Source organism: Elgaria multicarinata, chromosome 3, assembly GCF_023053635.1.
Source record: "Elgaria multicarinata webbii isolate HBS135686 ecotype San Diego chromosome 3, rElgMul1.1.pri, whole genome shotgun sequence".
Lineage (NCBI taxonomy): Eukaryota > Metazoa > Chordata > Lepidosauria > Squamata > Anguidae > Elgaria > Elgaria multicarinata.
This window is the reverse complement of record NC_086173.1, coordinates 109,574,111-109,587,875: the sequence shown is the minus strand read 5'-3', so window position 1 is coordinate 109,587,875 and position 13,765 is coordinate 109,574,111. Positions and strand designations below refer to the sequence as shown.

Sequence of the window (13,765 nt, the reverse complement as noted above, 5' to 3'; positions counted from 1 at the left end):
GAAGATAACAAGTAGCTTCCAGTCAATTTCATCTCCTGTATATGGTCTTAAAGAGGTGTTTATATTCATTTACATTCCTGACAAAAGATGAACTACAAGAGGACTGCATTTGCTGATGTGACAAAGCCTCGAGAGTGGGAGAAAAATGAATGGAAAGGCAACAGTAAGCTGTGCATGGAGCATTTTAAGATTTATATAGGAAAAGCAATTCAAATAGGTATTGCAGTGTATAGAAGGCATATGCTGACCGTTCAGGATTACTGTTGAAAGATTATTTCTGGGGCCTCTCCTACTAACTTCTGTGTAGAACATAAGAAGAGCCCTTTGGATCAGACCAAGGTTCCATCTAGTCCAGCATTCTGTTCACACAGTGGCCAACCAGCTGTTGACCAGGGACCCACAAGCAGGACATGAGTGCAACAGCACCCTCCCACTCATGGTCCTAGCAACAGGGGAACATGATACTAGACATGATACTCATGCTGACTTCTTAGTAAACATACAGAGACCTGGGGTCTTGCTAGATGAGGCCTTAGTGTGCTTTGAGGCCCGGTTTCCCTGCTGTGCGTCCACATGACGCACAGGGGAATCTGGGCCCAGGCCGCGCTGAAGCCTCCCCGAAGTCGCTTATGGCGTGCCTTTTCCGCAGCCCTGGCCTCAGGCCGGGGCTGCGGAACGTCTAGCAAGGTCTGTGGCTTTTTGCGGCTACTCACTTACTCGCGAGTAGCCGGGAAAAGTCACGGACTGGGCACAGCGCTGAGCGCTGTGCCCATCGGGCCGGGGGGATCCCGGGGGGGAGATAGGGGGGGAAGGCCGGACCGGCAGGAGAGGGGGGGAAAGCCGGACATCTGGGATGGGATGGGGCCGAGGGACAGACAACCAGGGATGGGATGGGGGGAGGGACAGACAACCGGGGATGGGATGGGGGCGAGGGATGGATAATTTTAGAAAAAAAACCCCACTTACCTTCTCCGGAGTCTTTGGGGCGCACGTGGCCCCTTTAACAACAACAACAAAAAATGGCCGACGCTGCAGGGCTTCCATAGTCCCTGTGCGTCGGCCGTCTAGGAGGCGGGGCGGCGCGCGCTAAAGTTAGCGCACCGTTGCCCTGCCTCCCTGCCGGCTTATCCGGCTGGGTCTAGCAAGGCCCTTGGTGTTGCTATTGAAAGTTTTCCTAAGTGATTTCTGCTTACCAACTATACTTACCAACATCCTGTAAATACAAACAGTGAGTACATCTTTAAACCTTTTACATACTTACATTAATACACATTAATGGCAAACTTTACAACAGTTAGAGTATAATGCAGTAGAACATCGCAGACTGCAATAGAAGTTACAGGCGATCTTATTCAGCACTACTGCATACCTTAATATTTTTAAAGACTGACAACAAAGTATTCTTAAGAGATTATTTAGCAAGATGAAATGGAATAAAATTATTTAGAAGATTAAGGAGCAAAAATTATTATTATTACTATTATTATTATTATTATTATTATTATTATTATTGGTGGTGGTGGTAGTATGATATGCTTAACATCATATATCTTGGTTGCAATCAGGCAAATACTGTTAGCAGTTGGGATGCTGCATTTAAAATATTAGCTTTAGTTTGTGATTTGAAAGAAGAGCCTACTTATGAATGGATATGTGGAGATTATAGAAAGTGGATTTTATATGGCTGCGTTATCTGATTTACCATTTTCCCAGGCCTTTCACAATAATAAAATATTTCTTCAGTTTCTAATGTTTATTCTCTTTAGTCACATATATCAGAACAGTTAAAATCCTTTAGACTATTTAATCACTCTAAAATATCAGAGCGATGCTAGAGGAGAATGAAGTAACACTATGCCCTTTTGTGAAGTAGGAGCAGATAATCGTATTTTTCTGAAATATTACATGTCCTAATTTCATAGACACACTCACACACTCGTACATTTGTAGATCAATAGATTCAAACTGCATAGAAACAACATGTTTGCTCCAGTGAGTTAAAGTTGCAATCCTATGCACACTTACCTGGGAATAAGTCCTATTGAACTCATTGGGATTTACTTCTAAGGAAACATGCATCTGAACCGGTCCTACCATTGGGCAGAGTGAGGCAGGCAGCTCATTTTGGGTATCACGAAGGGCAACAAATTATTAATTGTCTAGTATTAATGTATTTTCTACTCCCAGGGAGAGATACTTTGGGGATTTTCTGTCTCAGGTGCCATAATAACTTGGCTAGCCTTACGTACTATGCACTTTGACTGGAGGGGGTGGGTGCTATTTGCAGTTGTACCGCAGGCAGCAAAATGTCTGGGGCTAGCCCTGGATCAGGCTGAATATGTAGACTTTGCTAATAGTTAGCTAACTATCACCAAAAGGCACCCTCCAGATGTGTTGCACTGCAATTGCCATGCTGGTTGGGGATGCTGGGAAGTGTAGTCCAACACATCTGGTGGGAGGCAGGTAGAAGAAGGCTGTCTTAGATAAGACCAGCCTTAAACATTTTCACACCTGAAACCTAAAGCCAAAATGACACCAAGAGCTACCCTATCCCCATTTTGAATAGGAATTACGTACTTAAAACCACAAATTCTGAAGGGAGGTTGAAGGCAACGAAGTAGGCACCCTCAGGATCTGGTGTCTGAAGCAACCGTTTCACATTGCGCCAGTTTAAGCTCAGTCCTTTTAGCGTTTAGAGCCCCCCCCCGGTGCTAAATTTAGGGTTATGTTATTTCTAATGCGACAGAAATTTCTGCAGGCTTTTCTGATGAAGGACAAGCTCTGCTTCTCCCCCATCTTTACTTCTGTACTAACACGTAGCCCTGACTGAATCCAATGCTGGTCCAAGCAGGCTCTGTTTGATATTTCTTCCCCAATTTTTTTTTTAAAGTACATGTTAATTGCTTTCGTGCATGAACATCATGTCTAGTTTGACCTGGAGTCCTGAATAATCCCTGTTTGCCTTGGCTAATGTGAATGATCATGCAACCTGCCTTTTTGTAGTATCTAGGCAGGAGCTACACTACTGCTTATAATGGTTTATAAGGGTTATTTAGCATTTTAGTATGAAAGTGAGCAGTTGTCATCACACACTTGTTTTCAGATGAGGAAATTTTGAACGTATAGGATATTAATGTTCCAATAATATGCATATTTAATTGGCAGTAAGCTCCACTGAACTCAGTGGGACTTACTTCTGAGTAATCAGCCATAGGATTGTGCTGTTGGTATTGCACAACATCATAATGCAAGTGTGTGGGGTCATATCTTATGATCCTCACACATGCCTGAGGCATACTTTGCAGATTATATAACAAATTATTCCGTTATGGAAGAAAGCTGAAATCAGTAAGGTCATTTCTGTCAAAGGAGAATGCTTTTAAAAAGCAGGAAGTATGCCTCAGAGTATTATTAGTATAGAAGTCAATATAATTCCACCAGGTCTAGTCAGTTTAAATAAACCCATTAAGCTCAAGAGGTCTGCATTTGATTTGCTGCTAAAAAAAAACCCATTTAAGTTTATTGTAAGATGCAGTCTAGAAGACAGGTTGAAACTTTTAAATGTTATTTATTTCTAGGAGCATTCTCTCTCTCTCTCTCTCTCTCTCTCTCTCAAATAACTGCTTCTAGAGTTGGAAAGTAGAAAGAAAGGTCCTAAGGAAATCTCAAAGATGCAACAGCAACGTAATGCTGAGCGGATGGAATGAGTCATCCAGTAATCCTCCTTGAGTGATGTTTACACCCGTTGTGGTTGCTCTGCAGAAGGTGTATTCATTCACTCATTCTTGGGCGGAGGGTCTTTGAGAAAGGAGGGGAAGGGTGGGATCCTGGTAGACCACACACAGGCACCCCTCAGGCTTCAGTACAAAACCAGTTTAGAAGCATTTTGAAACTGCTAAGCAGAGATCAGTTAATAAAGAGCTTCAGCTGTTGGATGGTATAGAAATATAATTAATTAATAAATAAAAAAAGGAGCCAAACAGATATTCTCAGATTTGATAGTTGGGAGAAAACAATAATCAAGCCATTATTTAAATTAAATTCAGATTACTTGCTGCTTTATATATGGTCTATCTCTTAGAGGGTCAACCAAATGTCCTTCTAGTTCAGCTGTCTCTAGGAGTGTACATTCAGATGCTCTTTAGGCCTGCAGGAGATAGACATGTTGGGGATAGACAAAAATTGAACTTCCTTATTCAGAGGTAGTCTTTCTCTGATTACGAGATGCTGGCGGCAAACATCCAGGGGTATCTCTCTTGGCTAACAGCCCATGACAGTCCTGTCCTCTCTAAACGCATATGTATACATAGTAACATACTTCTTTTTAATCCAATCAGGTTAACAATCCAAACTAGTTCCAGTTTTTAGTTACAGAAGCAGCTGCCTTGGCTTATCATTAAAAGTTTCAGTGACAGTGAGAATAGCCTTAATTAAAAGTCAGTTAGTCACAGACATTACTTTGAGGCCCAACACTATGCGGTCTCCTTGCTTCTAGATTTTACCTCTTTCAAGCTTGTCATTATCTTCAATACAAAAGCCTTAAAATGAATGTGGCCTGTTTGACTGTCTCTATGGAAACCTTGCTACGTTGTGTGGTACACGCACACTTCCCAGGCTTCCTCAGAGCCGCTCTCCCCTAAGATCTTTGCTCCATACAAACATGCTGCATAGTCACTCTTCTTCAACATTTATCAGATGTTTTATGAATACCAATGAAAAAGAGCCAAGCCCGGATTTGAAAAAGAGAGAGGTGTCAATGAGATTTACAGCACTCTTGCCTTCGACATTTTCTCATCCAAAGTAGAAAGCTAAGGCTGTTTGTTAAGAACAAACAACCCCTCCCTCCCGTGGAGTGGGAGTGTGGAGACAGAAAGATGCCCCCCCCATAAAAAAATCTGGAATATGCCCTGTTGTGGTAAAGCAAGTCCTGGAGATTTACAACAGCCTGATTTAGACATTTGGGCCTGTGGAAATATCATTTGTGGGGTGAGGCCCAAAACTAGTTCTCGGGAGCACGCACATTTGACACCGTACAAATGATGTTTTGGCTGAGCTAATACGTTGTGCATATGAATGTATCTTTTCTGAGAGGGAGAAGGACTATGCATTTTGGGCAAATCAGATGTGCTCTTTCCCCAGCTTGTGCAATATTTTGAATTTAAGGTTACAAATTAAGCACACAACACACACACCCCGTCAAATTATAAAAGGTGGACTCCTTAGATACCGTTCTCGTTTTCAAGAGAGAGAGAGAGAGAGAGAGAGAGAAAGGCAGAGAGAGAATCAGTTCAAGTGAGCAAGGAAATATGGTTAAATATAAAATATATCAACAATAATAATAATATATTTATTACCCGCCTCTCCCTCTGGATCAAGGCGTGGAACAACATGGAATACAAAATATTATAAAATACATAAAACAGATTAAAACATATAAAAACTAATACATTATTAAAATAACAGCCAGCCAGACATCTTAAAATTTGACTGGGTAGGCCTGCTGGAAGAGATCAGTCTTTATTGCTTTTTTACCCATGTTAGTCAGTCTGGCCAAAAGGCCTAACAAAGTAAAGTAAATTTTCTGAGAAGGTTTCTTTTTCATTAAGACCTTGAATGTGTGGAGGGCGTTAAACTAGATTATAGCAAGAATCCCCAGTGTGAAAAACCACAATGATCAGCAGGACCCGTTAAACTGTGAAATGTTCGAGCACATCTGCTAGGAAAGATTTCCACCCTGGTATATGATGCTCAAACTTTAATCTGTGTTTTTCAAAACCAGCTTTTAGAAGCTGTTATGAAGGGCTTCATATTGTTCAAAATTTGAAAGCCCAATATGAGATGAAATACAAATGTACTGCTTTCATCCTACGATAACTGTGTTTTGTTTTCTTTTGCTTGTATCACAGGGGCAGGGGTCTCTTTTGAATTATGTTTCACGGTCAGACAGGACTCCCTCTTTTATGCACTGCTAATTGTGCGGTGGCATGCAAAATATGAAGAGGAAAGGGCTTAAAATGATACATCTTCAAATCAGAATGATAAAACAAGGACCATTGTGCAAATCAGAAATAAAACCTGAGGAGGTTTCTAGAATGCTTGTTGAATAACCAGATTAAAGACAATGATAACATGCCCTGATGGTGGTGGAAAAGGAAACTGCATGACGATATGGGGATTGGAAATAAACGTTTGTGTGTCTACTGCTGGTGCTAGGAATTTGGTAGCTCTTTTTGGAATATACCAATTATAGTACTGAACTCTAGCACAATTCCGTTTTAATTTGGAGGTTTGTCTGATTTGGATATAACAACAAGGTCTGGTTTTCTCAAAGGAGGAAGGGAAGGGAAGGAATCAAAATAGCAAGGAGAGCACAAGTAAGACATGGCCCCCACTACCAAATTGTGGTTTGGCCATGGTGTCTGAAATGGGCCACTACTAAATGTGGACTGCACAGGCTACTAGCACCTGTCCTACAGCAAATGGTGTAAAAATTGGCTGGTTCAGAAATTATCCTTGATGAAACCGCTTGAGGGCTATGGATGACCATGATGCAATGCAAAATGCTTAAAGTTTGCTTATAGATTTGGTTTCTTCTCAAGTTGACCTATTTTGTTGATTTTCTTCTATTTTTCCAGGTCAATAGTCTTAAAACTCCACCTTCCTTCCCAAGGCAGCTCAGAGCAGAAGACAAGTACAACAGTGGATGGACAATATGCCTTATCAGTTGTGCCACAAGACAGAAGTTCACCAACTGGTGGGACAGGGATAACAGAGAATGGTATGGACAGTTGTGTAAATACAGCACAATTCTTCTACTCTTATGTTCTTGACGGGGGGGCGGGGTGCTCTAAATATCAAGGGTGATGACTTTTTAAGAAACAAAACCACAAGGGCATTATGGGCATTACACAGCCCCTAGATTTTCTTGAACATATTTTGATGTGTTTTTCATAATTTCAGATTATGAGCAATTATCTAAAGTTGCAATACTATGCATGTTTAGGCAAAACAAAAACAAAAAACACCCTCCTACATGTCCCAGCATTCCTGAACCAGCAGAGGGTGCCAAACTGCAGAAGCCTGATCTAAGGAATGATATACAAGAGAGAGCACCCAGATGGAGGCCACTTTAAATTGCTTCCTGTGGTGGCTACCTCAACGTAGTGAACAGTTCATCTGAAGCATCACCATGCAGACCAAGCAATTTTTAAATCAACCATTTTGTGAGGGGGGAAAACACGTATGACGATCTTCTATACTTGCCCCTGCGGAAGCAGTCTTCCCCCAGAGCAACCTAAAATTGCCTTCTCAAGATGGCTGCTTCATTTTTACCATCTTTCTAAGACCTGACAGAATTGCCTTTTGAGCTAGAATTAATTGGGACAATTTAATGCTCATGGGTTCCTTTGGCTTGTTAGTATGTAATGTTGCATTCAGATATGAACTTCAGGCACTGTCTGCTTCAAGAAAACACTTTACAGTAATTTTCCAAATGGAAAATTCTCCCTGGAAACCACTTTGCCCTCCCCCATTCCCCCATTCCTCAGTTTCTGTCTCTGAAACGGTTGTAAAGGATTTAACACATGCTGCATTAACCACTGCCATAAACATAGCGGTCTCTGTGTGCCTACTGATAGGATTGCCTGCAATGCCGTGCGAATTCCTACTCATGCCTTCAGATTCGCCAAGCCTATGTCTTGTTAGTATTTTTCCACAGCAGAACTAAGAAAAGCACAGTCTATACAGTCTCTGGGTAGAAACCTTTTATCACAAAGGAAAGGAGCACAAAAACCCTCTATCTTGCCCTTGCCCAAGCATATTAGCACCTGCAAATATTGATCTACCACCAAAAGATTAGCTGATCACTCACACAAAGACCTTCTACTTTCATATCCATAAAATGATAAAAGGGCACAGTTGAGACAGCCGTGGCACAGCCGTGGCCTGAATTTAAACAGCCAGCTTTGGCAGGGGATGATTAGCCTTTCTCAATTGGGGCTAGAGGATGCTTGCCAATACAGTATTTTCCCCATTGTGTTCCAGTTTGTTCCCTTTTCCTGCTTAAAAATGGATTGGAGGGGTTTATGTAAGTGAGGAGATAAACTTTCTAATGTTTCTTTACATTTAACCACCTTATATTAGACTGCGTGTTCTCCACCACCCTTGGGTTATTCCCCTGGAATAACATTCCGAATTGACTGTGGAACAAGGATCCAACTCCTGGGATTCCCTCTAGAGTAAACAATTTTATGCCTCCCGCTCTCCCTTTCTAGTAAAACAACTTTATGCCCCCTTTCTCTTTACATTATCAGAAATTAAAAATAAAAGCACATAAGCTCATTTATTTCTTTTTTAAAAATAAAAACTTTACTGAGAAGGTTTTGCCAAAAACAACAAGGAAGTGACAAAATTCTGTTTCGTGAGATCATAAGCAGAGTTGAAAAAGAAATTGGGTGGGGTAGTGGCTAGAGTGTTGGACTGGGAGTTGGGAGATCCAGGTTCAAATCCCCACTCGCCCATGGAATCTCAATCACAGACTCTTAACCCAACCTACCTCATAGGGTTGTTGTTGTGAGGATAAATGGAGAGGAAGAGGATTATGTACACCACCTTGGGTTCCTTGGAGATAAAATGGTGGGATATAAATGTAATAATAAATAAATAAAAATATTTCTCTTTCTCCACCTGTACATGCTCCCTGGATTCTTCAGAGAAGAGTCATCTTTACCTTAGGTTCCCCTTCTTTGCAGAACGTCTTGGGTTTAAGGCTTTAGGTTCTTAGCCAGCCACTAGCATCTGTCAACATAGCTAAATTGGGAAGGTGGGGAGAGTGTATTCTGGAGTCCCCTTGACTTATTCCTTTTAGCTGCTGTGATTCCTCTAATCAGATAGAAACAGTGACAGTCAGTTTAAGAATGATCAAGAATGACAAATGGTTGCTTTTTAAGCAGAGGTTTGAAATCTAAAGATTAAATTTAAGGTATGAAATACATGAATGTAAGATCAATGCTGTGAGGCAATTGCATGTTCAAGACAATTCTCATAAACTAATGAGAGGTCTATGAGTATACAGCTATTTGGTAAAAAGCAGAACAGAAAACCAGAAACAGTAATACTGAATTGTGTGCTTAACATAATCTGGGCTAAAGTGGGTGGTTTTTTTCTTTTGTTACTGGAGAAGGAAAGGAAATTTTATTGTATTTTAGTGTAAGTTAGTGTCTGCTAAGATTGTAGTCAGCTTTGTTTATTTTTTTTGTTTTACAACAGTGCCCTCTGCTGTCCAGAATGAAATGTGTTCAACCTGCTTCACATCATTAGAGACATTAAGGTCTTTCTTGCAAGGCCTTGTTGGCATCCCCCACCCACCCCAGCCACTCTCTTTTAAAATACCTAGTATACGGCTGGTGTAAAGTGATGAGTACATCACAAGGTTTAATCCTATACTACCCAGAAGTAAGTCCCATTGTGTTTAACGGGTCTTACTCCTAGTTAAGTGGTGTAGAATTGTAACAATAGCTAAATATCTCTCACAGCCTATAGCAGGGCTGGGAACCTCTTGCCCTCCAGGTAATGATGGACTCCAGTTCCCATCAGCCCCAGCCAGCATGACCAATGGTTGGAGATGATTTGAGTTGTAGTTGTAGTCCAAGAAAATCTAGAGGGCCACAGGTTCCCACTCTTGGCCTACTGCATACTTCCCCCCCCCCCATTTGTACCCTACCTTTCACCAGGTAGAATGGTGGCATGCATATAAACCGCTAAAATACAGTAAAAATCACAACAGCCATAAAAATAGAGAAATAGGAATGGCAAAACAAAATAGTGGGACCAGAAAGTAAAAACAGCAAATAAATGCAGCAAATGAAGCTATTAAAATGGGTATTATATATCATTAAAAATCGTTAAGGAATGAGACAACGGAATGGACCTCGCCTGGCACATAAAAGATAGCAAAGAAGCCGCCAGGCAAAGACGTCCAGGAATATCCCAGGCACAGGAAGGAGACTGAACATGAATACAGTCACCTTGATCTCTGTTGGGGTTGCAGTCTTTAAGAACTGCTCCAGAATCGAACGGGGCACATGAGAAATCATTTGCTGCAGGCCGTAAGCAGCAGTCGGTTTGCTATTTCCTGCACTTTCAAGAAACTGTTTGCTGGTACTATTATTTATTCATACCTGACTGCATTGGATTTTTTTTATAGCATATTTGACTCTGGCTTATGCATTATTGAGAGAAAATATCAATTGATATTATGTCTTAATGATTGATATCACCTATTATGTAATTACGTTAGTATTATTGAAATGAATTATTTGTTTGGGTTGTTTATATTTATGTTTCAAAATGAATTGGTATTAAACTGTTTATAGTGAGCCTTTATACACCAGTTGCTGGGGAACATGGGTGAGAGGCTGCTGTTGCATCGTGTCCTGCTTGTGGGTCCCTGGTCGACAGCTGGTTCACTGTGTGAACAGGGTGCTGGACTAGATGGACCCTTAGTCTGATCCAGCATGGGCATTCTTATGTTCTTAATGATATTTTGATATGTATTCTGGTTTTCGTCTTGCTGTTCTTGTGCTGTAAGCTGATTTGGGTACATTTATGCGGAAAAGTGGCATACAAAGCAAATGGGGGAGGAGAAGGAATTCCTGCCATTTCAGCACCACCACATGAAAGGTTCTCTGGCCTGTAGCCACTTGCCTAACCACCAAAGGGCATTCAGAGAAGAATTAAAGGGAGATAACAGATTACAAAGAATGAAACAGAAAAGGCTAAACAGGCAAATTAAACCAGAAGCCTCATTTTGCTCAGCCAAATTCTAAATAGCCATGATAGAGGAAACGGCTGATGGAAACCATCCTTTTAGCATATGTGGCAGTTTCATCTCTAAGCAGAAGGCGGTGTTTTATTTCCCTAGTGACACATACAGTGATTAACTGAAAAATCTGGCACCTCAACCTGCAAAACAGCTACTTGCAATGAATGTGTGAGTAATGGCCAACAGCACTCTCCCAAACCCTGTCTGTAAGGAAACCCATGTCTATAAAGCAGGCAATTATCAAAATCTCTCCACCTGTTTTTCTCCCCCTTGTGAATCTACTCAAAAAGCTAGAATTAGAAAGAATGACTTTACCTACTGCTGCAAGTCTCTTCTCCTTTCCACATGTGAACTTTGACTTCATTACATCATTGCAAGAATTCAGCTCTCCCTCTCTCTCCCTCAAGATAGACTCTAGACCATGCCCAGGTCATCACCTGCTTAAACTACTGGAATCTTCTCTTGGTCTTCCAGAGATGCACCCTACCTTTCGTTTCTCTAAGCCCTCTGCTGCCAAAACCATTCACCTCTCTTATGATGCTGATCACATCACTTCTCTCTTTAAATCCCTTCATTGGCTTCTTAACTGCTACTAGATTCTGCACAAACTCTTCTTCTTTACCTTCAAAGCCTTCTACGGCCTTTGCCCCCCACCTTATCTCAGGGCTGGCCTACCATTAAGCAGTAAGAAGTGGTCACCTCAGGCAACAGATGCTGGGTGGTAGCAATGAGGGAGGAATGTTCCAAGAGGCCTGCCCTGTGTCCTCTAAGGAGCAGTGGAGTATGCTGTTTTTTCTTTTGTGCATGAAATGGGAGAGGGTGCCATCTTGTTTTTCATGTGAGACACTGCCATATCTCTTCACTCATCACCTGACACTTCCTGACCTTCAGTAGTCCAGCTCCACCATCTTAATCTTCCTGAAGGTCTCCTGCTCCCTGGAACAATGACAACTTTTCTCCCTTGCTGCCTCTTATGCCTGGAATAGAATATCTGTGTACTGTCACTTCTCTTACTTCCTTCAAAACCTTCCCCCAAACCCTCTTCTTCCATGAAGCCCTTGCACAGCCACTTCGTCGCCTGTAACTATAGGTGCTTCTCGATGAAGCTGTTAGCATGCAGTCACCCTGCCTCAGGACCAAAGCAGACATTACTTGAAAGATGAAGCTCGCAGCTATGTCTCCCCACCCCCCACCCCCATCTGTTTTGCTCTGTGATCAGTGCAGGCCCCCGCTTCAGAGCCTAATTGTACTGTGGCAGGTAGGACTGTTTTAATCTCCCATGCCACAGCCCCAGTCCAGAAGTCATTGTCTTCCACTTATAACCCCCCCCCTCAAGTTTTCACAACAATTTATTTTTCTTGTCACAAAAAGCCAGGTAAGGAAGAAAAGATTGGAAAATCTGCACAATGCCTTTTGGTTGATGGTGGTTTGAGCCATCTGTCTGAAAGCACCTTCAGTTTATATACATATATACCTACAATAACTGCATATATTCTATCCCTGCCCCCCTTTCCCACCCTTTCTCTGTTTTATTTCTCTCATGTCCCTTATCTAGATTGTATGCCATTTTAGCCAGGGACCTGGCCTCTTGTTCTTTGTAAAGTATATAATTAGCACTTTAAAAGAGGAGGGTAATTAGGTCACTCCTGAAAAAGCCTAACCTGGACCTAGAGAATGTTAATAAGTAAAGGCTGGTGGCGAACGACCCATTCCTGGGCAAGGTGCTTGAGCGAGTGCTTGCAGGACAACTCCAGGCACTCTTGAATGAAATGGATTGTCTAGATCCATTTCAATCAGGCTTCAGGCCTGGTTTTGGAATAGAAACTGCCTTGGTCACTTTGTTGGATGACCTTTGCCAAGACAGCAACCACAAGAGTGTGACCCTGTTGATTCTCTTGGACCTCTCAGCAGCTTTCAATACCTTCTGGACAGGTTGTCTGGGGTGGGTGTTGGAGGCATTGTATTGCAGTGGTTCTGCTCCTACTTGGATGGCTGATTCCAGAAGGTGGTGCTGGGGGATTGCTCTGAGACTTGGCTTCTATGCTGTGGGGTTCCATGGGGGTCCATTTAATCCTCTATACTGATCAACACTTCCATGAAATCTCTGTGGGAGGTTATCCAGAGGTGTGGGCTGAGTTGTCATCATTATGCAGATAACATCCAGCTCTACCTCTCTTTTTCATCAAATCCAGGTGAGGCAGTAGCTGTTCTGAATCAGTGTTTGGGCATGGTAATGGGCTGGATAAAGGCCAATAAACTGAGGCCATTGCTAGACCAGGCTATATCCCAGGCTGATACCTGGGATCACCCCTGTGCATCCAGATGATGCACAGGGGATTCCGGGCTCAGGAAGGGATCAACCTTCCCTGGCCCAAGGATATAGCCTACCCCTTTCAGCCTGATTTTCCCCACAGTCTCGGGCAGAGCCCAAGACCGTGAGTATGTAACCCGTTCCACGGCCTTTCCCGGCTCTGCGCAATTACTCGCGTGTAGCCGGGAGAACTACAAGAGCGCTGCAGCCATCGGGGGCAGGGTGGGGGGAGCAGGGAAATAAATTTAATTTTAAAAAATCCCTTACCTGAGCGCACGAGCTTCATGCGCATCACCCCTTTAACTATGAAAAAAATGGCGGACGCGACAGGTCATCACGTCTGACGTCTAGACTAGGGTGACAGCCTGCGATAGTTGCATCGCGGGCTCTCCCCTCCTCCGTTGCAGATTTTAAGGTAGGTCTAGCAAACGCCTGAGACTCAATACAGATAAGACAGAGGTACTGTTAGTGGATGGTTCATCTGCCTATCTAGATGATGTTCAACTTGTTCTGGAGGGGGTTGCACTCCCCCTAAAGGATCAAATTCATGGTTTGAGGATTCTTCTGGACCCAGAGCTGTCATTTGAAGCACAGGTAGATTCAGTGGTATGGAACACCTTTTATCAGCTTAG

At 42.4% G+C, this 13,765-nt stretch overlaps 1 protein-coding gene across 1 annotated transcript in view; it reads left to right on the top strand.

Annotated features, from left to right (window-relative positions):
- EFCC1 (EF-hand and coiled-coil domain containing 1) overlaps positions 1-13,765 on the top strand; it is an 86,917-nt gene that overhangs the window by 51,290 nt on the left and 21,862 nt on the right. The window contains exon 3 of the mRNA XM_063121603.1: positions 6,636-6,778. Coding sequence (XP_062977673.1) covers positions 6,636-6,778 — 143 coding nt within the window. The remainder of the gene's footprint in view (positions 1-6,635; positions 6,779-13,765) is intronic.